At 52.1% G+C, this 21,715-nt stretch overlaps 8 protein-coding genes across 8 annotated transcripts; 3 read left to right on the top strand and 5 right to left on the bottom strand.

Annotated features, from left to right (window-relative positions):
• Window positions 1–400: 400 nt before the first annotated feature.
• On the top strand, window positions 401–2,659 carry NCS57_00944000 (Zn(2)-C6 fungal-type domain-containing protein; the record flags this gene model as incomplete). Its single annotated transcript, XM_053059216.1, has 4 exons — window positions 401–489; window positions 548–1,098; window positions 1,150–1,181; window positions 1,232–2,659. The coding sequence occupies 4 exons, from the start codon at window positions 401–403 to the stop codon at window positions 2,657–2,659; spliced, it is 2,100 nt and encodes a 699-aa protein (XP_052911287.1).
• A 570-nt stretch (window positions 2,660–3,229) lies between these two features.
• On the bottom strand, window positions 3,230–4,399 carry NCS57_00943900 (uncharacterized protein; the record flags this gene model as incomplete). The annotated part of the gene is made up of 1 exon (XM_053059215.1): window positions 3,230–4,399. The coding sequence occupies exon 1, from the start codon at window positions 4,235–4,237 to the stop codon at window positions 3,230–3,232; it is 1,008 nt and encodes a 335-aa protein (XP_052911286.1). The 5' UTR covers window positions 4,238–4,399.
• A 454-nt stretch (window positions 4,400–4,853) lies between these two features.
• NCS57_00943800 (uncharacterized protein) lies at window positions 4,854–7,116 on the bottom strand (the record flags this gene model as incomplete). The annotated part of the gene is made up of 7 exons (XM_053059214.1): window positions 4,854–5,839; window positions 5,904–6,091; window positions 6,141–6,302; window positions 6,379–6,553; window positions 6,625–6,665; window positions 6,725–6,793; window positions 6,998–7,116. The coding sequence occupies 7 exons, from the start codon at window positions 7,114–7,116 to the stop codon at window positions 4,854–4,856; spliced, it is 1,740 nt and encodes a 579-aa protein (XP_052911285.1).
• A 712-nt stretch (window positions 7,117–7,828) lies between these two features.
• On the bottom strand, window positions 7,829–9,638 carry NCS57_00943700 (Carboxylic ester hydrolase; the record flags this gene model as incomplete). The annotated part of the gene is made up of 5 exons (XM_053059213.1): window positions 7,829–8,425; window positions 8,480–8,844; window positions 8,901–9,076; window positions 9,121–9,408; window positions 9,460–9,638. The coding sequence occupies 5 exons, from the start codon at window positions 9,636–9,638 to the stop codon at window positions 7,829–7,831; spliced, it is 1,605 nt and encodes a 534-aa protein (XP_052911284.1).
• Window positions 9,639–10,170: 532 nt separating this feature from the next.
• Window positions 10,171–12,101, top strand: NCS57_00943600 (MFS domain-containing protein; the record flags this gene model as incomplete). The annotated part of the gene is made up of 3 exons (XM_053059212.1): window positions 10,171–10,314; window positions 10,373–10,770; window positions 10,829–12,101. 3 exons carry the CDS (start codon window positions 10,171–10,173, stop codon window positions 12,099–12,101), a joined length of 1,815 nt encoding a protein of 604 aa, XP_052911283.1.
• Window positions 12,102–13,275: 1,174 nt separating this feature from the next.
• Window positions 13,276–15,612, bottom strand: NCS57_00943500 (uncharacterized protein; the record flags this gene model as incomplete). The annotated part of the gene is made up of 1 exon (XM_053059211.1): window positions 13,276–15,612. The coding sequence occupies one exon, from the start codon at window positions 15,610–15,612 to the stop codon at window positions 13,276–13,278; it is 2,337 nt and encodes a 778-aa protein (XP_052911282.1).
• A 2,541-nt stretch (window positions 15,613–18,153) lies between these two features.
• On the top strand, window positions 18,154–19,703 carry NCS57_00943400 (uncharacterized protein; the record flags this gene model as incomplete). The annotated part of the gene is made up of 5 exons (XM_053059210.1): window positions 18,154–19,020; window positions 19,095–19,265; window positions 19,315–19,359; window positions 19,405–19,614; window positions 19,686–19,703. The coding sequence occupies 5 exons, from the start codon at window positions 18,154–18,156 to the stop codon at window positions 19,701–19,703; spliced, it is 1,311 nt and encodes a 436-aa protein (XP_052911281.1).
• A 162-nt stretch (window positions 19,704–19,865) lies between these two features.
• NCS57_00943300 (uncharacterized protein) lies at window positions 19,866–21,546 on the bottom strand (the record flags this gene model as incomplete). Its single annotated transcript, XM_053059209.1, has 2 exons — window positions 19,866–21,272; window positions 21,328–21,546. 2 exons carry the CDS (start codon window positions 21,544–21,546, stop codon window positions 19,866–19,868), a joined length of 1,626 nt encoding a protein of 541 aa, XP_052911280.1.
• Between the last annotated feature and the right edge of the window lie 169 nt (window positions 21,547–21,715).

Here is a 21,715-nt window from a genome sequence, read left to right as displayed (position 1 = left end):
TGGTACCTGGCTTTGCATCATAAAATAAAAAGGGTTAGAACCTCGGAAGCCTGTTGGGTCTTATATTTCAACATTACTTGCTATATATTTCAAGGCAGGGCAGTTCTTTGGGCAACAGCTAGCTGATTGCACCAACATGGTTTGGAAATGCGGAGTTAAATTTGCTTATGTCCGTCCGGATGGTCGACACGGAGGTTTGACGCGGAGGGTCGCACGGAGGGTCGGATGGTCGTTGCTTTCTCCATTGCCTCTCAGTTTGCGCCGCCAGAAATCTTCCTTCTCTTGTTGAAGTGGCCGTGAAACTGTTTGAGAGCGGACCAGGAGACAGTTCCGCTTTGGGTATCCCAGATTGCCCACCCTCCGTGGATGAGGTTGAGCTCCGCCCCCAACCAGTCACACCATGGCCGACGATGCTCCGCGTCCGCGTCCGCCGCCAAACCGACGCAGGGACAAAGTCCAGCTTTCCTGCGACCCCTGCAGGCACCGAAAGTACGTGCTCAATCGCCGTTCGTTACAACGCCGTGTACGCCTGACCTAACTCTGCCAGGTTGAGGTGCGACAGACACCACCCATGCGGAACTTGCTCAAGGCGTGGCCTTACCAACTCGTGCAATTATGCAACGTCATCTTCCTCTACACCCGATGCTCATCGGCCCCAACAGTCAACCAGCCTCCATGGCAGAATATCTGAACTCGAGAACCTTGTCGTGACGCTCATGAAAGGTCAACAACTGCCAAGTCCGCCCGCACCGAAATCGCCGAGACCAACCTCGCCATCACTCACAGATGTGTTGCCTGAGATCCCAAAACCAAAGAAACCCCAAGATGAAGCTCCATCCCCGGCGGACCCTGGCACTCTAGAGGTGCGTGAGTCTGGAACCAGCTATGTCCAGAGTGTCCATTGGGAGGCCATTCTTACCAAAATCAGAGGACTCAGGGAGGACTTGGTCACCGATAGCAAGGCTCCGCCTGGTTCGCACTTGTTCTATGGTCCGAACCGTCATGCGACTCGAGATGAAATACTGGCTGCTGTTCCTCCTCGCTCAGTTGTTGACCGCCTCATGGCCCTTCACTTCGATTCCTACATTGTCACTCCGTGTCAGTACATCAAATTCTTCTTTGAACTATCGCGTATTGACTGTGGTGTAGATCTCATTCATGGCAAGAAGTTTCTCCGCGAGGTGGGTTCTTTCTTACCTGGCCGATCACGAACAGTCTGACATTTGACCAGTACGAAACTTTCTGGGAAGATCCGTCTACAACTTCAATCGCGTGGATCGGTCTCATGTTCTCCATGTTATATATTGCTGCACAGTTGCAGACCTTCGCCATCGACTTCCCCGACGGACGAGCCGAATCGCTCAAGGCGGAATATCTCACCATGAAGGATGGCTTCCGGGAGAAGGCCGTTCAGTGTCTTATTCTGGCCAGGTATACAACGGGAGGACCATATATCCTGGAAACCCTCATCACGGTCCTTACCGGAGAGTTCATACTCTTGAAAGATGGCGCTACCGATGGCTGGCTTTCGATCGGTATGATACTTCATCTTGCAATGCGCATGGGCTATCATCGGGACCCAGATCACTTTCCTGGAATATCTCCATTCGAGTGTGAGATGCGCAGACGCATCTGGACTACAATCCTTCAATTGGATCTCGTCATCTCCTTAGAGATGGGCCTTCCTCGAAGTGCCACAGATACGCACATTGATACAAAATCGCCCCGTAATCTACGCGACTGTGATTTTGACGAGGACACGACCGAGATGCCTCCGCCGAGGCCAGAAACAGAATGGACGCCGGTACTCCCTCTCATTGCAAGAGGGCGACTGATAACAGCTCTCGGCTTAATTTGCGACCTCAACACCGATATTAATCCTCCTTCCTACGACGAGGTCACCAAGATCGACGCACTTCTCGAAGACGTGCACAATCGTGCTATTCCGCTCGTGCTGCGCTGGGAAACTATGCCACACCCCATCACGGATAGCCCAACCGTGGTGGTCCAGCGGGTAAGTATAGAAACGACCTACCGCAAATCACGCATCCTCCTGTACCGGAGATCTTTGATCAGCTACCCAGTTCGACACCCTCAAGAGCGGGACAAGGAATCGGTGCGAATCTGTTTAGATTCGGCACTAAAGATTCTATCTTTTCAACAGATGCTTCACGAAGAGTCTCAACCATTTGGTCGTCTGTGTCAGCTTCGATGGAAGGTCACACGTATTTTCAACCAGGATGTTCTCCTTGCAACGAGTGTACTCTGCCTCTACCTTCAAGACGTCGATAAATTTGAGACTGCAGGACAGACAGCTAGGGCTGAAGAGATTCGACGGCAACTAACCATCTCGCACAAGATTTGGCTTCAGATGAGTACGTCATCTGCGGAAGCTGGGAAAGTAGCCAAAGCTCTGAGTATCGTCCTTGGAAACACAGAAGCATCCGTCGAGGACGATAGCGGGCCCGGTTCTTACGACTTCCTGTCGGATCTTGATGCCATACCTCTGAATGAATTTGGCGCAACGTTCAACAACCAATGTGAGAAGCACATCCGGTCATGTCGATTGCGACTAACAAAAGACTTGACAGATTTTCCTTCCAGCTTCTGCTCTCCTCTTACCTTTTTTGATAATGTACTGGAAACTCGGGGGATGTAGCAATATGATTATTTTGCTGTCACTATGGTTGTTGCAGATGACACTCAACGATCGCGCCAAAGCCAGAATCACACCTCCCTCGCACATTGCAGCGCATTTCATAGTAGTACGACTCATTGTCGCATCCTCATCTTAATGCACACTCTCGTTTTCATTGTGGCACATTTCATCGTATCGCACTTGGCTGTCACGGGAAGGCTGGCAGGAGAGGCTAGCAGCAGAGTCCGCTGCAAGGTGGTAGCACCTTGCGCTATAGCAAGGGGGTATAAAACCGAGCTTTAACCCAGAACTACTCCGTAAGTATAGTAAGGATCTGTCATTCTAGAAACGGGCCCTGCATTGAGCTCAGCTCCTTGCTAGCCCACCTCAGCTCTGGGTTCTCAATACTTAGGCGTGTTTCTACTCCATGACAGCAGGGCATGTATAAGGCCAATATCGCTTTAGTCCGCATGAAATAGGAACAAGAGGCTGGCGACCACGATAAGACTCTCGATATAGTGGAGTCGATTAGAAGACACTTTTACTAACACACAAATTGCTTGATCTCCTGCCTGATTACATGGATTGTACTCAATACCCATAGAAGTTATGATCCGTTCCCTCAGCCCTCTCCCACTCTTGAAACCATGAGATGATTTGATCGTCTGCATAGTCCCACGTGTCGGGTAGTTCATAGCCAGAGGGAATAGAGACACGGTAGTTTCCAGGTGCCATGAAATAGAACCCTGGTGGCCGCTCCTCCTGGCTCATCTTGGCAATCTCAACATAGACCCAACGGTCTAATCGGTCGCGCAAGAACTTCTCCCAAGATCTCCAAGCCTGACCACCTCCACCGTTTGTGTATGCGTAGCGCAGTGCAGTGGACTCGACCGCAGGCTGTATACTGACTGATAAGCGCCGGGTAGTAGCACTCCATTTCCACACAACAGAAAAGACACTTCCATCAAGGACATAGTCAGGAGTGCATTCTCCAGGAGGTACGTTCCCAAGGTTTATAACAAGCGAGCTGGGTCCACCAATTTGACGACACTGTTTTTGAGAAATGAATTGGGTTGTTTGATCCGGCCAAAGCATATCGCGAGTTGTCCAACCCCATTTAGCACGTCGTCGAAGTGTTTGGCCGAGCGCATTGTCGAAGGGTTTGATAGGGTAGAACTTGTGACGCAGAACAGTCGGAATTGGGAGTAGTGAGTAGGCTTTATTCCAGGATATCACGTTGAGGCCAGCCGTCGTATAGGCCTCATTAATTAGGTTGATAATCGGAGGGCCGATTGTAGCCTTTATGACGATATAGAAACCCGGAGCTTTGTTTCTTTCCAAGATTCTGGGTTGTTGTGATTTCGTTCTGTACCCTTCATGATCTCGCAAATAGTCGATGAAACCTTGTGACTTGAGCCCTTGTTCAACGTATAAGAGCAGCGTGGTGACTTCCCAACGACCGAACTCGAAGAAGTTTCGAACGAAATCCCCCGCAATGAGCCCATCGTGCTTGCCCAGCTCACTTCGGAAACGCATCGGGTCCTCTACAAAGGGTCCCAGTTGTTTGTTGATGTTGAGCAGACGTGGCGAGTCGGTCATGTAACCAACCAGCCAACGCAGCGATCGACATGTTGCATGTAACGCGTATATGTCTGCGATTCCGAGATGAAAGAGAGTCGTGTCTACAATGGTCAAATTTGGGTTTCGAGACTCGTCACTTAACAGGCCAACAAGTTTTGAAACCGAGTTCTTATAAGAAGCCATGAGATCGGGGTGTCTGTGTGTCTGGAAGTCTCATGATTCCCGAGAGGTTCAGGTTGCGGGGTAGGTAGTGATCAAGATCCCGGCGTTATTGTTCTTCCGTCCTGTTGATTGTTCGTCGGTTAAAAAGGGACGCGGATGGAGATAGGACGGAGATAGGTGCTGAACTGAGAGGAAGCTGGAGACAGGATGGCATTTGAGCCAGCATAAGGGTGGAGATGGTGCCTTTTATCCATCTTGGAAGAAGCTTTGTTGGCTGCCATAGAAGCTTAATTTTTTATAGGTAGCAATTTTCATGGCATTGGGTTTTATGCTGTCAGGTGTTATGTATGTTGTTCCCTGATGTTCAATTCTATCTATTAGGTAGTTCTTTAACATGTTTCCTAGTATAACAACTTCAGTAATATAACCAAGTCAAGGATAAAATTAATATTTAAATCAGATACTTAGTTATCTAGTGAGAAAATGGACGACGACTATAAACCTCGCCTTCTTCGGGCTTTCCCTCCTGAGGTGCATCAGTAGCCTCATACTCCAAAAACCAGGACGGATCGCCCTCTGTGAGGGTCAAGCTAGAGCCGTCGCCGAGCCATCGCAAGAGATTTCCGGTAGGATCAGCGCTGTCAAAGACGTAATCCTCCCATCGTGGAGCCCGCAAGACCTCGAGACACTGTGCCGACGATCCAGGCCACAGACCGACGATCCGTGATCCTGTGGTGTTTGACCGATACCACGACGAACAGTCATCTGTGTAGACGGTCCGCTTGAAGTACTCATCGATGTAGTGACTAAAGTCAGCAACACGCTCCGGTCTGACCTCAAAGGTGGAGTAATCCTCCTTTTGTAGTTTGCGAATCACCTTGACTGCGTAGTCGCCTTGTCCTTCAAAGACACTGAGGAGACTACCAGAGCCGAGGCCCGAGTTTGGCCCGCCAATGAGTAGAAAGTTGGGAAATTCGTCCACGGCCACAGAGAGGTATGTCTCTGGGTGAGGTGCCCACTTCTGCTCCAGCGTCACGCCGTTGCGGCCAGTCACTGTGAATGTTGGTGGTGCTCCGACGTTGTATCCTGTCGCGCAAACCACAACGTCCAATTCTATCTCCTCTCCGGTGCTGAGCTTCAGACCCTTCTCAGACATTTCCTGAATAGGTGTGTTGCAGAATGTAACGTTGTCCTCCTTGAGGGCCTCCAGATATCCTGGTCCTGGGGTGAGTCGGCGGCATCCAGGAGCAAATGTAGGGATAATGGCTTCGTAAAGATCAGGCCGGCCCTCTAGGCGTTTCTTCATGTAATCCTGGAACTTGCCCACCGCGTTGGCCTGTTCAGGTGAGTCTTTGAGAGTGAAAAAGTACTTTTTGCTGGCTTCCTTCTCCAATGTCTTGCGCATTTTGTGGTAGTGGTCCGGATGCCGTGCCATGTATTCCTGCTCCCGGCGAGAGACTGTTGGCTCTTAGTTAGCTCCCCTGTTGCTGAACTTCCCCTTGAGAACTTAGATATTACGCACATTTTGAATCTCCAGGCTCTCTTCCAAGCTTCATCATTGCAATGTCCCCAAAGGAGTTTGATACCCAAGTAGGACTTCGGGCAAAGTTCCAAACCTTGGTCCCCTCAAGCGGTTGAATGGCTGGCACAATCTGAATAGCGCTGGACCCATTGCCAATAACACCTACCCGCTTGTGGCGAAGATCGACACTGTGTCTTTGTTAGTGGTTTGGGATCGTGTTGGGTCTCGGGAGCTTACCTCTCATCCCACTGGCCAGAATGAATGAGCTTTCCTTTGTAGTCTCCAAAGCCTTTGATTCGGGGCCACATAATCTGATTCAAGCCGCCCTTGGCTGATATGACGACATTTGCAGTGTCCTCGAAGATTTCGTCGGTCTTGATGTTGTGGACCTTGACTCTCCTACCCATCGATGGTATCAGCTCCCATATCCTGCCCTCTATTCTCGTATTCAGGTGAAGATTGCATTAAAGCTTACCAAATCTTCTTCCCAGCGTCCCAAATACACTCCTTGACGGCGTGAGAAGTTTTGATATAGCGTGTGGCACCATATCTTTCAGCAACGTCCGTCATATAAGCTCGAATCTCGGGTCCTGGGGCGTAGAGAGAGGACCAGTATGGGTTCGGGGCAAAACTGAACTGATAAGAGTAGGCTTTGAGACGGCCGTTAGTTGTCCATCTATCGTTCTTGTTGTTTCCTCTAAGACAATCAAGGTAAACTCACATGGAATATCGCATGCTAGCCCTGGGTAGCGGTTCAACCACCTGAGACACCGTTAATACCAATACCATAGCCGAGCATGTCATTTTTCTCTTTAGCTTACCACACACCCGCGAGTCCATCATTTTGTTCGTATACCTGCAGCTGAACATTTCTGAGCCGCTGAGATATCCTATTACCTCGTATGTCAGACTTTGTTGCACATATTTCAGGTTCAAAAGCTCCACATGAGGTCTCAGGCCTTTATCGTCAAGTGTTGAAGCCAAGGCTATGCCTATCGAACAATCTGGGGGCCGAATAGTCTTGGACGACGGAAGAAAGCAAGTGGCCAGGAACCTTGAGAGCCAGCCAAGATTGCCAAAGCAAGCGCACCTACCTGATGCTAGTGTAGATACCTGAGAAGCCTGCCCCGATGATGATGACTTTCATGGGCCTCTGGTTCTCGACCGGCACATCTTTGAGGGTGAAAGGAACCTCGTTAATGTGTTCGCCCATGGTTTAGTTGATATGATTTCAGGGACAGAAATGAGCAAGGATGAGTAATCGTGTTTGCGTGGATGTGGCCTTCAAGGGAGACTAAAGTTCCAGTTATTTCCTGTCATTTAAATGCCGAGATGGATGGTAGAAATGGCCATAATACTCGCAAAGTCATTGGGCCTCGGTTGAAAGTATTCGGCAAAGAGCCTGGCCCCATGCACATCAGCCCCACAGAGGTTACTGTGTTGTGTGTCGACACCGTCACATGGATGCGATAGTTAGTATTCCCGGCCCACATGAGGGAAGGGGGGGGGGGGGGGGGGGGCAGCTTCAGGGTCTGATCACCAGGTCGGTCCCACATGGGAAAGGGGTGCTGTTAACTCCAGATACGGCTTGGCGCTGGCTACCTGTGTGGGACCCTATCTTGGAGAAGAGTCCTCGGCAATCATTGTTAACCTCGAACCGCATCCTGGAGTGAAGCACACGGAACATAGGGACTCAGTCTTGAATCGGCTGGCTCATTTCGAGGGCCCTACTCATCACTTTCTTAGCGTTGGAGGAACGTAGGATCGGGTTGGCTGTCATGCCAAAGCCGGACAGGAGGCTTGGCTCAATGTCATTACTGTGGCTACCGTTACTGCTAGCGGGTTGATCCTTGCCAGCTCACTCGCTGTCGGCATTTCATCGCCATAAATCTATCAATGTACCCGGCTTCAGGTTTTTGTATGAATTAACAGAAGCTGAGGAGGGCCTGCAGTAGTTTACCAAGACCCCCCGCTTCTTTAGCTAGCTCGAATACGGTACCATCTCTCATAACTGCTCTATCATCCCATCTCAAGATCTGTCTAGAAACACCGTCACTCCCTGGCCCATAAACTACCACTTTCTTCTCCACGCCAAAAACTGGCAAGTCATTGACTCCGTATACAAACGACAGAACGTCTTCAGCTAGTGATCTAGCCACAAGTTTGTTCTGGGGGCCATATCTCTCCTCATAGTTGCCAAAGAGATAGGCGATATCGAGGATATGATTCGCTCGACCAGCGTGAACACCATCCCACGGGTTTGGCTCGTTGAAGTGACCCAGAACGGAATCTCCCGGAAATGACTCGGCATATTTCACAGATAGGGCGTAGTAACCGACATCGGTGATTGCTTGAGCGATGCTGAGCAAGGATTCTTCATCCGGCGTGTCGTCACGTATGCTGTAGTGGTCCAAAACTCTAGAAGCCTCTGTTTTCCCCAAGGTCTTGATCAAATGAGTTCGGAAGCTTGTTGTGATGCCTTGTTGGCGGGCGCGGAGGTTGAGAATGTCAAAAATGGATCCCTAAGAAGCGGCATGAATAAAATTCATCAATAAAGTAATCGGGGCTGATCTTACATCAAACTGGCTGTCGATGGAAAACAATCTTTTGCACCATCGATTGTGGGACATTGGAGACTCAATTATGTCATTGGTGTCTCCAAGAGTCGCTGCGGCCGGGATCAAGTCATGATCAATTGTAGGACCAGCAGCAATCATTTCCTTTGAAGCATTGGCCAGCATAAGTTCTACCGGAATGCTCAAGAGGGACTCGATACGACCTTCAGGAGACTGCTCGTCCGGAGCTAGTGCCTGAATCGTAGAGTTGTAGACGGATTCAGCTGTCTCTGGCTCAAGTGGTTGCAATAGAACGGAGGAGCCTCCGAACAGGATTGCTTGGCTAAACAAGGCTTCCTCGGATTGCATATGAAAGTCGACCGACGCTGTAAACTTGAGGTCAGAGACCAGCAGAGATGGACATGGAGGAGTGTTGTGTTACCTGCGCCAGCACTTTGCCCGACGAGTGTGATCTGATCCGGGTCGCCTCCAAACCCGGCAATGTATTTCTTGATCCACCGTAGTGCAACTCTCTGGTCTCGGAGACCACGATTAGGCTTGAAACCTGCATCTGACAGCTCTTGCGAAGTCAAGAACCCTGGTATACCCAATCGATAACTTGCGCAGGTTAGTAATAGTCTTGACCGGAGGTGCTGGCTTACTTGAAATTGACTGCTATTATGGGCTTACCCATCTCTATCGACAACTTGACAATTCGGCTTTGGTCGTAATGAGGGTAAGAGTTAGACCCAAAAGTGAAGCTGCCACCGTGAACAAAAACCAACACTGGCAGTCGGGGGATGGAGCCCTCGTTGCAGTCCTTTGGCAACGTGATGTTGAGGTTCAAACCATCCAGATCGGACATGAGAGGGACGTCAAACTGGGGGATGGCCTGTTGAAGCAAGTCCATTTCAAAGTCAACAGCTCCATGTGGCATGATGACGGGCGGACTAGGCTACAGTCAGCGCTGATACCTGGACCTTTCATGGACAGGCTCATACCCGTGCCTTGTAGCCGTAAGATGGCCCTCGCTGGGGTAATCCATGATTTGCGCCTCAGCAAACCGATTTTCGAGAGAAGCATACTTGAGACCGAGGCACTGGACGACCCCATCGCCATCCCTAACGCGAATATGTCCAATGACAGGGTGCTGTAGAAATGAGCTTGTCTCGGGAGCCATCTTGACATCTACTCAGGGGCGTCTGGGAACCGGTCGTGTCGCAGGAGGGATGAGGAGGGATGAGAGATTACGAGCTCCAAAGGGAAAAGCGAGCAGGGAGAGGACGTGCAAGGGCCGTTGGTCTGGGCCTGTCCATGTTGAGCTATTTAACTGCAAAGAGTTAGGTTGTTACCGGTGCCACTCTTTAGCGCCGTGTGGGGAACAAGCAGCCTAAACTCAAACCGATTTGCTATGCCTGATTTAGCGAGAAGCCTGGGTTGTAACTGAGTGCCGAGCGAGACTCATCTCGCTTTCCCCATTTCCCCACATTCTTTAGACTTTGGCAGGTGGGACAGCCGTTCGTGAAAACGCGGGGAGATTGACTTGATCGTACATTAACGGGGGGTAGCATAGCATCGAAGCCAATATAGAATAGATATTAAACCCCAGAGACTCTCGCAACTCGGCAACTCGAGATTGAACTACTTTTCAAACCTCAGACTTCATCGGCAACAGTAGCATACCATCCTTTTCACTTCTTCATAGCCTCATCATGGCGAAGGACGTTGAACGCAACCTGCGTCGCGCAGAGGATGCTCGCGCGGCCATAGAGTTTGAAGATGATCCCCATCGCGCCGCATTGGAGGATGATCCTGAACACACTGAGGTCAGCTTCAAAACCTGGCTCGCCATTTTTGTAAGTCTCCCTCAGAACCGGGGCTTCCAGTTGGCTAATTCGTCGCGTCTCAAAACAGTCCATGGCTGCTTCTTTCGGCCCTGCCGTTGGCCTAGGATTCACCGTTGTCGCTGCTGTTGTCGTCCAGATAACCAACGATCTTGGAAATGACGCTGATTTGGCTTGGGTCGTTGGCGCCTGGTCTCTGTCGACGGCATGCTCCTTCTCCCTTGGTGGGCCTCTCAGTGATATCTTTGGCCGTAGAGATCTCATTCTCGGCGGCCAGGCTGTTGTAATGATAGGCTGTATCGTGGGAGGCGTCGCAAAGAATGTTGCAACTTTGATTGCGAGCGAGACGGTCATCGGTCTTGGGACAGGCTTCGTCTTTGTTGCATATGCTGGCGTTCCTGAAATGCTGCCCAACAAGTGGCGTGCTCTGGGAGTTGGAATCCTGGAGGGTGGTATTATGGTCCCATGGTAAGTTGGAATACAAGCCCCGATGACTGACTTGGAAAGCTAACCGTAGACTTGCCAGGGGAATGGTCGGTGTCCTCCTTGGAGCTGCCCTGTTGGAGTATGCGTCATGGCGCTGGATCTTCTACCTCGGTATCATCGTCGAAGGCCTCGCCCTCGTTGGAACAGCCCTGTGTTACTGGCCAACATCCCGACCTCGTGGTGACTTTGACAAGACTCGATGGCAGCAGTTCAAGGAAGTCGACTGGATCGGACTCTCGCTCTTCACCCTGGGCCTTGCAACCGCCCTTGTCGGCCTGACCTGGGGCGGTAGCCCAGACCATCCCTGGAAGAGCGCGAGCTCCATTGTACCCATTGTTCTCGGAGTGGCAGTCGTTGCACTTGCGTTCGTCTACGACTTCAACTTCGCCAAGGCCCCTCTGTTCCCTGCGAAGCTCTTCCGCATGTGGCGCGGCTTTGTAGTGCTGCTGATTGGACTGTTCATCTCGGGCATGAACTTCCATGCCATGTCTGCTCTCTTCCCTCAGGGATCCCTCTTCATGTTCACAACGGATAGCATCCAGATCGGACTCATCTCACTCCCGACCAACCTCATCTCCACGATCGTTGGTGCCCTCGTCCCTATCTGCGCGCACCGAATAGGCCATATAAAGTGGCTTTTCGCGGCCGGCATGGCTTTCCAGGCCATCTTTATGGGTGCCAGTGCCGCTACTGTCAACCCTAACAATAGGTGGGCATGGACTTTCGTGCCAGCCTTTGGCGTTCCCATGTTCCTCATGGTCACCATTCTAGGCTACGCTATCGCTAGTCTACATGTTCCGCACTCGCATCTAGGAGTAGCTATGGGACTCCTAGGAACCTTCCGTTCGGCGGGTGGTGCTGTCGGGAACGCCATATTTAATACTGTGTTCCAGGATAAGTTCCGCGCCTTTTCAGGAGAAGAAATCACGAAAGCAGCACTGGCAAGCGGTCTGAACGCTGCTGATCTTGGAGCTATTATCCCGGGAACTATCGCTCACAACCTTGGCGTCCCCCATTCTCTCGACGGCATTGAAGGCATGACGCCCGCCATCGCAGAAACTCTTCGCTCGGCGGTGCGCCTTGCTTATGGCCGCTCTTTCCAGTTCGTCTTTTACATCACCATTCCCTTCAGCGTCATTGCTTTGATCTGCTCTTTCTGGGTCGAAGATCCTGAGCCTTACATGACGAACCACGTTCAGTCGGCAATGAACAACAGAGTGAATGAAAAGGTAGGCTTGAAGGATGGCTTAAGCCAGGATGGAATCGAAGTGGAGAACGTGGAGAGAGCGCGGGAGCCCAATACTATCGGCTAGGTGAATCGAGTGTGCAGAAGGGCCATTTCCGTTAGCGGTTGCACATCAGGGGAGCGTTGTGCATGGGCGATTGAGCGTTTTGGTGGTAGTCCCCATTGCGGATCTGACCTATGTAGATTGAATGCAAAGCCGGCTTTAGATATGCAGATGTTTTTTTAATGTTCAGAGAGATCTAGCCGGTCGCTTATAGGGACATTGCGTGACATCGTGTTCTATGCGTTCACCCAGAGCCTATCGTCTTGTCAACACCCACAGCCCGGATGGTGACGGGTTGCCGGTCCCAGCTTAGTCGAAGTAGGGTATAAAACGTCATTCTCGGTATGGTGACACTCTCGGCATCTTGACGCCGGGTGTGATTGAGTGTCCTGGGTCTGATGTGAGTGGGGAGTCCCGGAACTGCCTGGATGCGAGCCCTATTCCTCTCGGCACATGGTTGGCTACCTTGCATTCATCGGGATGATCAGTTCATCCGGGCCCTTTACAATTCTACCAGCTTATCGGACCAACTACAAGCCGATATCAATGCATTGAATGACGACCTATTGAGTAGAGCTAATCCAATTTCAGGAAAGAGTACCGGTAGATTGATCCCCCCCTGTACCTGCACCACGTCGTCCCTTGCTCGAATAGGGTATTGGTGGGCGGGACATGTGGGCCACTTTGCGGGGGAGGTTCGGGCATGGTTGAGTGTGTTGGTGGGACAGGAGAAAGCAACCATCTGCATGTGGGACGGTTCAAGCTCCCTTTGTTTGCTAAAGCATTTTGATGAGTTTGCATAGATCATGGCGATACTGTAGGTAGAGGAGCACGCTGAGGCGGGACAATCCAATGCCCACTACTACGTAGACGGTCGGTGGTTGACTTCTAAATGCCGTAACGTTGTAGACCAACAGACTCATTGCGGATGTGGTGGGATTAGATAATGGAATGGGGATGTTTGAACCTCAATGCCGAAAAACAGCGGGATTTATAAATACACGGAGCTGCGCAAACACATACGCCGAGAAATAAGGATGTACACAGCCCGAGACAATTAGGGCTGTCCCGAGTAGCCAATGTCTATCTAAGACTCTCCTTTCAGATAACACAATAAAACACAGGCATGAAAAGAACGTTTAGTTGTATGAAAACATATAATCTATATGTATATATAATGAAAGACGTAGTAACTAAGCTAAAACGATACATCCTTAGCTGGCTCATAAACGGCCGCAATCAATCTCACGGCGACAACCTCATCGACTGATACTGTAGGCTCAAAAGCATGGCACAAGTCTTTGTGCTTGTTCGCCAGCTGACCTATTCTATACTGTATCCTATTGAAAAAGTCCCCCACGTCCGTGATCAAAGAGGAGCCATCAGCCATCGTGGCCATGATGTGGAGGAAGACGGCTAGTGCAGGGTGGTGTTTGGTAGTCTCCTGGATGGTGAAGAAGTACTCTTCCATGCGCTCAAACTGCTCGAGGGTGTCAGAAGACGAAGGAATGAGGTAGGTGCCCTCTAGGGATGAGAGCGGGATGATATAAAGTCGGATCCGGCTGGTGAGAGTCCCTGACCCCTCTGGCGATGCCCCGGACTCCGCCTCGGCTACTGCCCCCATGGCTGCTGGAGGCTCGTGGATTAAATCGTCCAGTGTGGCTTTTGCCTCTTTAGCGCCGACTTGTTTTTGCAGCTCTGCATGCTGCTCGGCGAAATGGTACAGAAGGCGCCTCCAGACAAACCGCTCAATGTATCTAGGCTCGATGCCTTGCATTAATCCCGCTAAACGGACAAGGACTAGGAAGCCATCCATAGGGTACGAGAGCAAGGGGTTCTCCTGAACAAGAGGATGAGACGAGCAGAACGAGACCTGAATAGCTTCCTGCAGGGGCATGTTGTCATTCACCACGCCAGCTAGCGGGCTTCCTACTGGCGCAAGTCCGGCTCGAGCAGATATCCCTGAGAGCTGGGATAACTCCCTGCAGCACCATTCCAGGCTTCTTCTTAGGCTCTGAGAGTCCGATGGCCCCGCATTGTCGATCAGATCCTCGAGTGTTGCGCAGAGTGTGGAGAGAAAGACAAGGAATACGATCTTCTGGTGAAAGCGGTGACCGTACACTTCTCCCAATTTCCCCTCCCACAGGTTCCGGTTCTCCCGAATCTGGAGTGACACTAAAGGCAAGGCTATAGTGACGCGGTCGCCATTGGGCAGCTCGCCTGCCTGGAGGAGTAGGAATGCACAAGCATCGCAGCACGTGATGGGAAGTATGACATCTGTCTCTGGATAGTTTCCGAGGACGAAGGGGTACTTGTGGCCAGCACGCTGGCCGGGTTTTGGAAGATGCTCTGTTTCTGCCTCCTCTGGGCTGGCCCGCAGCAGTAGGGTCTGGATCGAGTTGGGCTCTTTGCAGATTGAGCAGGTGTCGTACAGCGCAAACTGGATGCCAGGTTTTGAGCTGCGCTGACCCTTGAAACCAGGAAGGAACAGCAGGTCCGTGTATTGTCGCCTACCATCAGCGGTTGGCCAGTGATGCCCTAGCGGGCTTTGTCTTGGCCCTTCCTGAGCGACAGGCGAATCTAGTGTCGCGGAAGACATTGGAGTAAGTATCGCTGGGGTCACTGGTTCTTGATAGCTGTAGAATCCTACCGTCGACAGCACCTCGGCTAACGTTTCTTCGAGTTTGCAGGCAAGCTCCCAGTGGGCGTTGACCCTTGCTTCGAAACAACTCCAATTCTGCACATGATGAAGTCGAAGCTTTAACCTGAGAGTATCCGTTTCAAAGTGTGCAGATTTGCCATGGGTTTGGGGTAAGTTCGCGGTCTCCTGAGACCTTGAGGTCGCAAGATGGTGCCAAAGATCCTCGGGCTGCTGGTCTGATGCTTGATTCTCTGATACTGCCTGTAATAGACGAATGATTGTTTTCTTACCCTGGGAGTCGATGTCTTCTCGCCCCCAGGTGGCCACTTCGGTCATCTTGTGAGTTTGACGGGCAGTCTCCAACCACAACTCGATCGAGGAACTTTTACCACGGGTCTTGGCCGCAAGTAGGATCACGTCCAGAGCGGCGTAATCTGACAACAGCTCAAGAGTCTCCTCTTGAGACACCGTATTGTTGTAGATAGAGGACATGTCAAATTCTTTTCCCCCTGGAAGCGCCACGACGTCTCTCCCGAGACTGGTAGGCTTGGGAACTTTCACGGCCGATAAGTCGTCGTAAGTGATCTGGGTCAGGTCTTCCCATCGTGTTGTCGGCCCAAAAGACGTGAATCTAGATTTCCCCGAGAGCAGGCTAGCAAAGGATCCCTTAGCTTGGAAAACATAGACCTGGCCAGTTGTCACATCATGGAAGAGGAAAACGCAGTGTGGGGCGACGGCGAATACAGACATGCCAACTGACACATTGCATTCGAACGGAGAGCGAAGTCGGTAACCAAAGAGAATTATGACGGAGGCGGTGCCATGCAGACCGTGGTTTGGGATGGCATTGGCGAACTTGTTGACAAGGGGCTCCTCGATGTAGCCGTCGGTCATGAGGAACCAAACCCTTGCTCGTTGTAGATGGCATCTACTCAGGGCGTTCTCGACAACGACGGATGGATCCGTCCCGGCGCCGGCCTCTAGGCGCCTGAACTTGGTTGTAGAAATGGACCCATGGGATTTGCTGTCCCAGGGCAAGATGTGGGATTGGGAAACTAGGGTGGTTGGCTTAAGCCGTTTCGTCATGTAGTTGACGACGGTCTTCTCTTGGTCCAGGCATCTCCCTCTCGTACTTCCGGATACGTCTACAGCAAACACCAGAGGAATCTTCCGGATTTCTGTTGGCACATCGACATCTACAAACCCCCGAGGGTTTGACGGACGAGACGGGAGCTGGTGCGCTGGTGCCGGCGGAGCTCTGGTACCGACGTATGGGAGAGAGAAGGCTGGAGGACTGGCGGCAGTAGGCGACGACCTCGCGATGCTCTCTTGTCGAGACGGGAGGAGCGGCGTTGCAGGGACCGGAAGAGGGGTGCTGGAGTTGGGAGTCAGGCTGCTCGGGGACGTATCATTCACATTAGACGCATTTAACTGCGGCGAAACCCGCAGGTGCTTAGGCCGGAATCCTAGAAAGAGTTAACTTGATCTGCCCTCAGGAACTGGTAGGAGCAGCGGAGTATGGGGAACCAACTCTCTCGAAAGCCTCGGAGAAGCCTCGTGCTCCCTGTTTTTGGGGTAATAGGCTGATCTGGAGTGAGAGACATGGTCAAAGTGTCTGAAGCTGAGCATGAAGACGAGAGCAGTCCGCTCATCCAAGACCAGCGAGCGCAAGAGAGGAAATACGCAGGCAGGTAGCGTGCGCGATGACGATGCCTAATGCGAGTAAACTGGGGGCTTGAAATGAGGCGTCAAACAGCTGAACCTTGACTGCAGCCGCAGCATGTTGTGGTGGTGCGCCACAACCACCTCCCATTTTATCTGCATGTTGCCTCTTTGGCTCTGTCGCCGTGTATCTGCATCAAGATCTTCCGGCTCAGTAAACCCATAAAGGGCTGGGCTTCAACTATAAGAAAGAACACACTATCAACACGTTATAGCATCATATCCCAATGCTAACACAGTGGCCTTTTTTAAGTCTTTTTGCTGCCTGCAGTAGAAGACTGTATCTGCGTCACATTAACCGTCAAACGGTGAGTAATCGGGATGCACTGTGGGTGTGACTGGAGGCGCGTCGCAGCCCCGGTCAGTGAAGTATTGCCCTGGGCGAAAGATCGAGGGTGACTTGGTCGATGGCGCCGAAGGAACCTCGACTTCGCCGGCCGCTGCGCCCCAGTGTTGACGTTGACCCTGCGGCTGCGTAGACGCACCGTAAGGTTGGGACGAGTCAGCCTGAGGCTGTGACCTGCTAGATTCCGCCTGTGGCTGATGTATGTTGTTGTTGTTGTCAGTTGCTTGGTCGCCTTCTTCCAGCCAGTGAGAATGGTGCTTGTTGGCGTATCGCCGCTTTCTCGCAGGCCTTTGATGGTGTGATTTCGTCGTTTCCGGGCCTTGTTGTGACGTGAAAGAGGCATCATCGGCGCTAACACTGGTGGAAGGTTTGAATCCTCCAGACGATTGGGACGGGGCCGGGGAACGAGAATGGGCGGAGTGATTTCGAGAGGCGTCTGGGACATCTAGTTGCTGTGCTTCCGGGCTGTCTTTTTTGGCATTCGTGTCCTTCCGCGACAGTGTTGATGTGCCTTCCCTCGTGCTCGTCGAGCTGCTTTGGAGAAGCCCGGCCTCGTCGGACTCGATCCAGGAGGCGTCCAGAGGACGAGCCGCAGGTCTGTGATTTCGACGTCGAATTCCCATTATGTTAGGTTCAGCGGGCGGGGAAGTTAGAGATGATGGGGCAGGAGGGAGAAGCTCAAGACCGGCACCTTAAAGTAGGTAGGCAATGGGTGGCTGAGCTGCGCCCAAGGCTGCCCAGAGTAACCAACACCCCCTCACGATGTGCCCCAAATCGAGGTGCATTCCCCGGACTCTTCAACCAGATCTGGGTGAGGACTTTTTCTGCCCTTAATTGGACAAAAATTGCATGTTTATGGCGTGTGAAGCGCGACTACTCCATATTCACATTCTCACCCTGCCAGAAACTCGCCATGGCACAAGTGCACAAGGGCAACTATGCCCCGGAACTGTCAGTCGATCAATCGATCTCTTGGAGCCTTTTCCAAGATGTATCTTGCGGCTAATAATGATGCACTAGAGAGCACGCAAAGTCGATTGCAATGTCCTTCGAAGGCTTTCGTCAGTCTCATCTATCAGAGTCCACCGACATCGTCCGCATCACTTGCCAGCCGAGGTCACCACCATGCCTGGAACCGAGCCTCACTTGCCAAGCCGACATTCACTCACTTGTGAGAGCAGGATCTTTTAGCCTCATGGCAGAAGCGAGCAGCCCAGGGCTGACTGATACCAGCCGACAGATGCCAATTCTCCTCACTATCAATTTTTGTTCGTTAGCGCCTCTAACGTCTCACAAGTGAATCCTCTGGCTCACCTTACCTGACAAGTTTCGTTTATAAACACCTCGTACGCAATTCTTTAGACCAGATGCCGCCCGACTCGAACAAACTACGCATCTCTAGTGCGTGCTTCGAGAGTCTCGCAAAGCATTTAATGCTACCCGCGGCCTTCATATTTTCCCTCACCCGTCACTACCTGCCAAATGGGCGAGGATCTCGCAGGTTACAACTCGCTGAGTCAACTGCCTTTGACTTCTGGTATTTCCTACCGGTTCGGGTGCAAGTCAAAACAGGAGCTTCCGGTCCGGCCGGAGACGACCAGAACTCGACCCAAATGAACCCTTTCCACAAACTGCAGTTGCCTGACGTACAACTAGACATCCATCGCTCATGTGTTGGCATCTTCTCTCGTGTCGACCCTAACTCTAAACGTTTCACCTTTGTGGCCCTCGACTTTATGGATGGCCGTTGGCCCGGGGTCGCCCTCGAACCCAAGGAGCGTATTACTGAGGTGTTTAAGAGGCGGGCCAAGGCCGAGAGCCAATTTGGGGGGTATTACTGTGTGCATCTTGTCTATCTGAGTAGTGCCGCCCGCTGGTGGACCAATTCACTCAATAGCGTCAACGAGCAGCTCATTGCCTATGAGCAGAAACTGCAGATTGAGCTGGACAGCGAAGACACAACGCCGGAGCCTGTACTGACCGGACTGAGCAGGGCGTTGCACTCTATCGCAGCGCACCTGCAGCGCTATCTGTCGGAACTGAAGTCGCTGCAAGCAATCGTGATAGAGTTGTCGACGGATTATAGCACGGTTCACGAGAGAGAGATCTCGACCGGCGCTGTCGGAGACTTTGAGCAGGCCGCTCGCGGCTACAACCAGGTCCTCTCACAGGTAGAGGCGGCGCACGAGTTTGCAGTAGAGCTCGAGAAGAAGACCCAGAATATCCTAGCTCTAGTAAGTTGATCGGTTTCTTCGATTCATGGCTTCCGTGAGGGCGATTTGGGGCTCGGCATCTCACCACAAAACAGCTCTTCAACCGCATCCAGATCAACAGCGACAGACTACTGGTTGCCAATGGGCAGGCCATGCAAGCTATTCTTAAAGCTATGCAAGAAGATGCCATCCTCGGACGCAAGATGGCCAAAGAATCACACACCCTTGCACAGGAGATGAAGAAGGATAGCGTTGCGATGAAGACAGTGAGACCTCTTGATAAAAACAGTTGACTAACGCTGACCATGACTAAAGATTGCCATCGTCACCATGTTCTTCCTTCCCGGAGCCACCTTTGCTGTGAGGATCTTAGACTCGCATCCTAGCAAGACTAACGTCACACAGGCACTCTTGTCGATGCCGTTCTTCGACGACGAGGAGTGGATGGGCCACGCATCGCGATTCTGGATATGGGCCGTGTTCTCAGTACCGACAACTGCCGCTTGCTTTGTCTTCTACAGATTATGGCGGAAGCGAGCGTTGAAACCGGAGTACAAAGAGGAAGATGGAATCCCTCTCGAAAGTCCGACAACGCCTTCAAGTCAGGGTGGCCGTGTAAGTTGATCAGACGTGCCGAGGTAATCGAGAGGATGTCTGTTCAAGATAGCTCTAACAGGGCATGGTAGAAGTTAAGAGGGCCGTAGAGTCGCCTAATGGGCATACACCTCAAAGGATCTTAGTCTTGACACGCCGTCGTCTTCTTACAAATTATAGGTAGTTATATTCATTCAATCTAACCATCATAGCCGCCAATATTCCCAAACACATGCAAAAGAGTAATGCCTCTCAAAGTCAACCATGCGCCATTACAAAGGACCCCTTCGATCTCGGAACATCTCATCATACCACATCTTCTCACCATCTTCGGGCGACCACGATCTACACACGGCCTCAAAGCTCGCCTCCTCGATACCCTGGCCCTGCTTATACAACCTCGGCTTCGGGTTCACATCATACGTCTCCAGCGCAGTGTATACCACCTCTCCCTGGGGAAGTTCCACGGTGGACAGGCGCCAGGGCTTCTCGGCTGCGATGCGCGCGTTGAGGAGCGCCCGGAGATGAGGGAAGAACCAAGTCCTATCCCACCACTTGTAGCGACGCGCCTTGGCGCCGTCCTTGTGCGCGTTGTGGTGCACGATGACGGGGATGGCTCGCGTGTAGTAGTCGGCGTAGAGAGGGAGCTCGCCCCAGTTGAAGGCATCGTCGCCTCCCAGAGATTGCAGCGGGTTTGTTGCGTTCTTGATGTCGTCGGGGACGCCGTGGAGGCGAGCTGGGTAGATACCACGCTGCTGGGAAGCCTTTTGGATATGAGTCTCGTTGTTGAGGGTGATGATCTCGCCATCCTCTTCCTCAAAGACAGTGGGGATGAAGAGCTTCTGGGTATAGTCGAGTCCAACATGGTATTCGAGCTCCTCCTGGAACATGCCGATAGAGGCATCGTCCCATTCTTCTCTGCGGCGAAGCTGCTGTCGGAAAATCTCCTGCTCGGCGAGGATCTCGGCAAAGATGCCCTGATCACTGTAGAGATGGGTGCCCTTGGCCTGGAGCTCATCCATTCTGGCCCTGACACGGTGAAAGTACCGTCTCATGTCTCCGACTGGACCAATCATGCTGCCGCTGTTAAGATAGCGCGGTCGGTTCTTGGTGTACCGCAAGGGGTCCTTGTCAGTCACGTTGCCGTACAGGTCCTCTCGCAGGGGACTCTGTGGCAGGGAATCGCAGTGGAGGATTGAACCGGACTGACGGGGTGGGAAACACTTCTTCTGAGTCGACACGATGATGGTTTGCTCCATGGGCACTTCCCCCTTGCCCAACCACTGCTCTGCGTAACGCTCCTTGGCCTGCTCGTTGGCCTCGTAGTATCGCTTGATGAGCACGTCAGCCGGCAGCTGGAACCAAGTGTCGGTCGAGTCAGCGACGACAACGAGGTCACTGTCCCTGAGAGCGTTGGGGCCTGTAGCATTGGGGCTAACAGCCCAGTCAAGGTAGTCGATAGTGCCGATAATCTTGTCGAGATGGGAGCCAGCATGCCACCCTCCGCCCTGGTAGTCCTTGCCCCAGTTGACAATGACGGGCGCGGGGAAGCCCAGCGCGAGGGCGCTTGATACTGACTTGCACAGGTTTGTGCTCGGCTCATTGCATGGAAGGATGATCTGGAGACGACGATGCGTATCGAAGGGCACTGGAGTCCTTCCATAGTAGCGACCATGGCCCTTGAATCCTCTCGTTAGCTACCTCGCCTTCTCCGTGCGCGTGATGACAACATACCTTCAAGAGCATCGTGAAGAGGACGCCTGGCAGAGTAAGAACCGTGCAGACCAGCAGAAAGAGCCCCTTGGTCGACAACCGGAGCAATCTCCGCGGCACGAACCTGCTACCAGGTGCATGGCTACCAGCGGTGATGAGCTCGGCCTTGGAGTCGTTGGAGATGGCGCTGTAGCCCCGACCCGTAGGGCTGCGAGATAGGCTTGCCTTGAGAGCATTCATGGCTGCAGCGGCTGTAGGATTGATCAAAGCTGAGATGTCCATCACACGACTTCTACTTAGTGCCTATATATGTTCCCGCCAACTAATACAGGGCAGAGTCGTGGCAACTTCTGCGTCTCGGCCCTGTTGGTTCAATCAGTCTCATTCTTCTTGATGGGAGGGATAAAAC

The sequence above is a fragment of the Fusarium keratoplasticum genome, chromosome 7 (genome assembly GCF_025433545.1).
Source record: "Fusarium keratoplasticum isolate Fu6.1 chromosome 7, whole genome shotgun sequence".
NCBI classification, from domain to species: Eukaryota; Fungi; Ascomycota; class Sordariomycetes; order Hypocreales; family Nectriaceae; genus Fusarium; species Fusarium keratoplasticum.
Note: the sequence above shows the minus strand (reverse complement) of the source record. Positions and strands in the feature narration are given on the sequence as shown.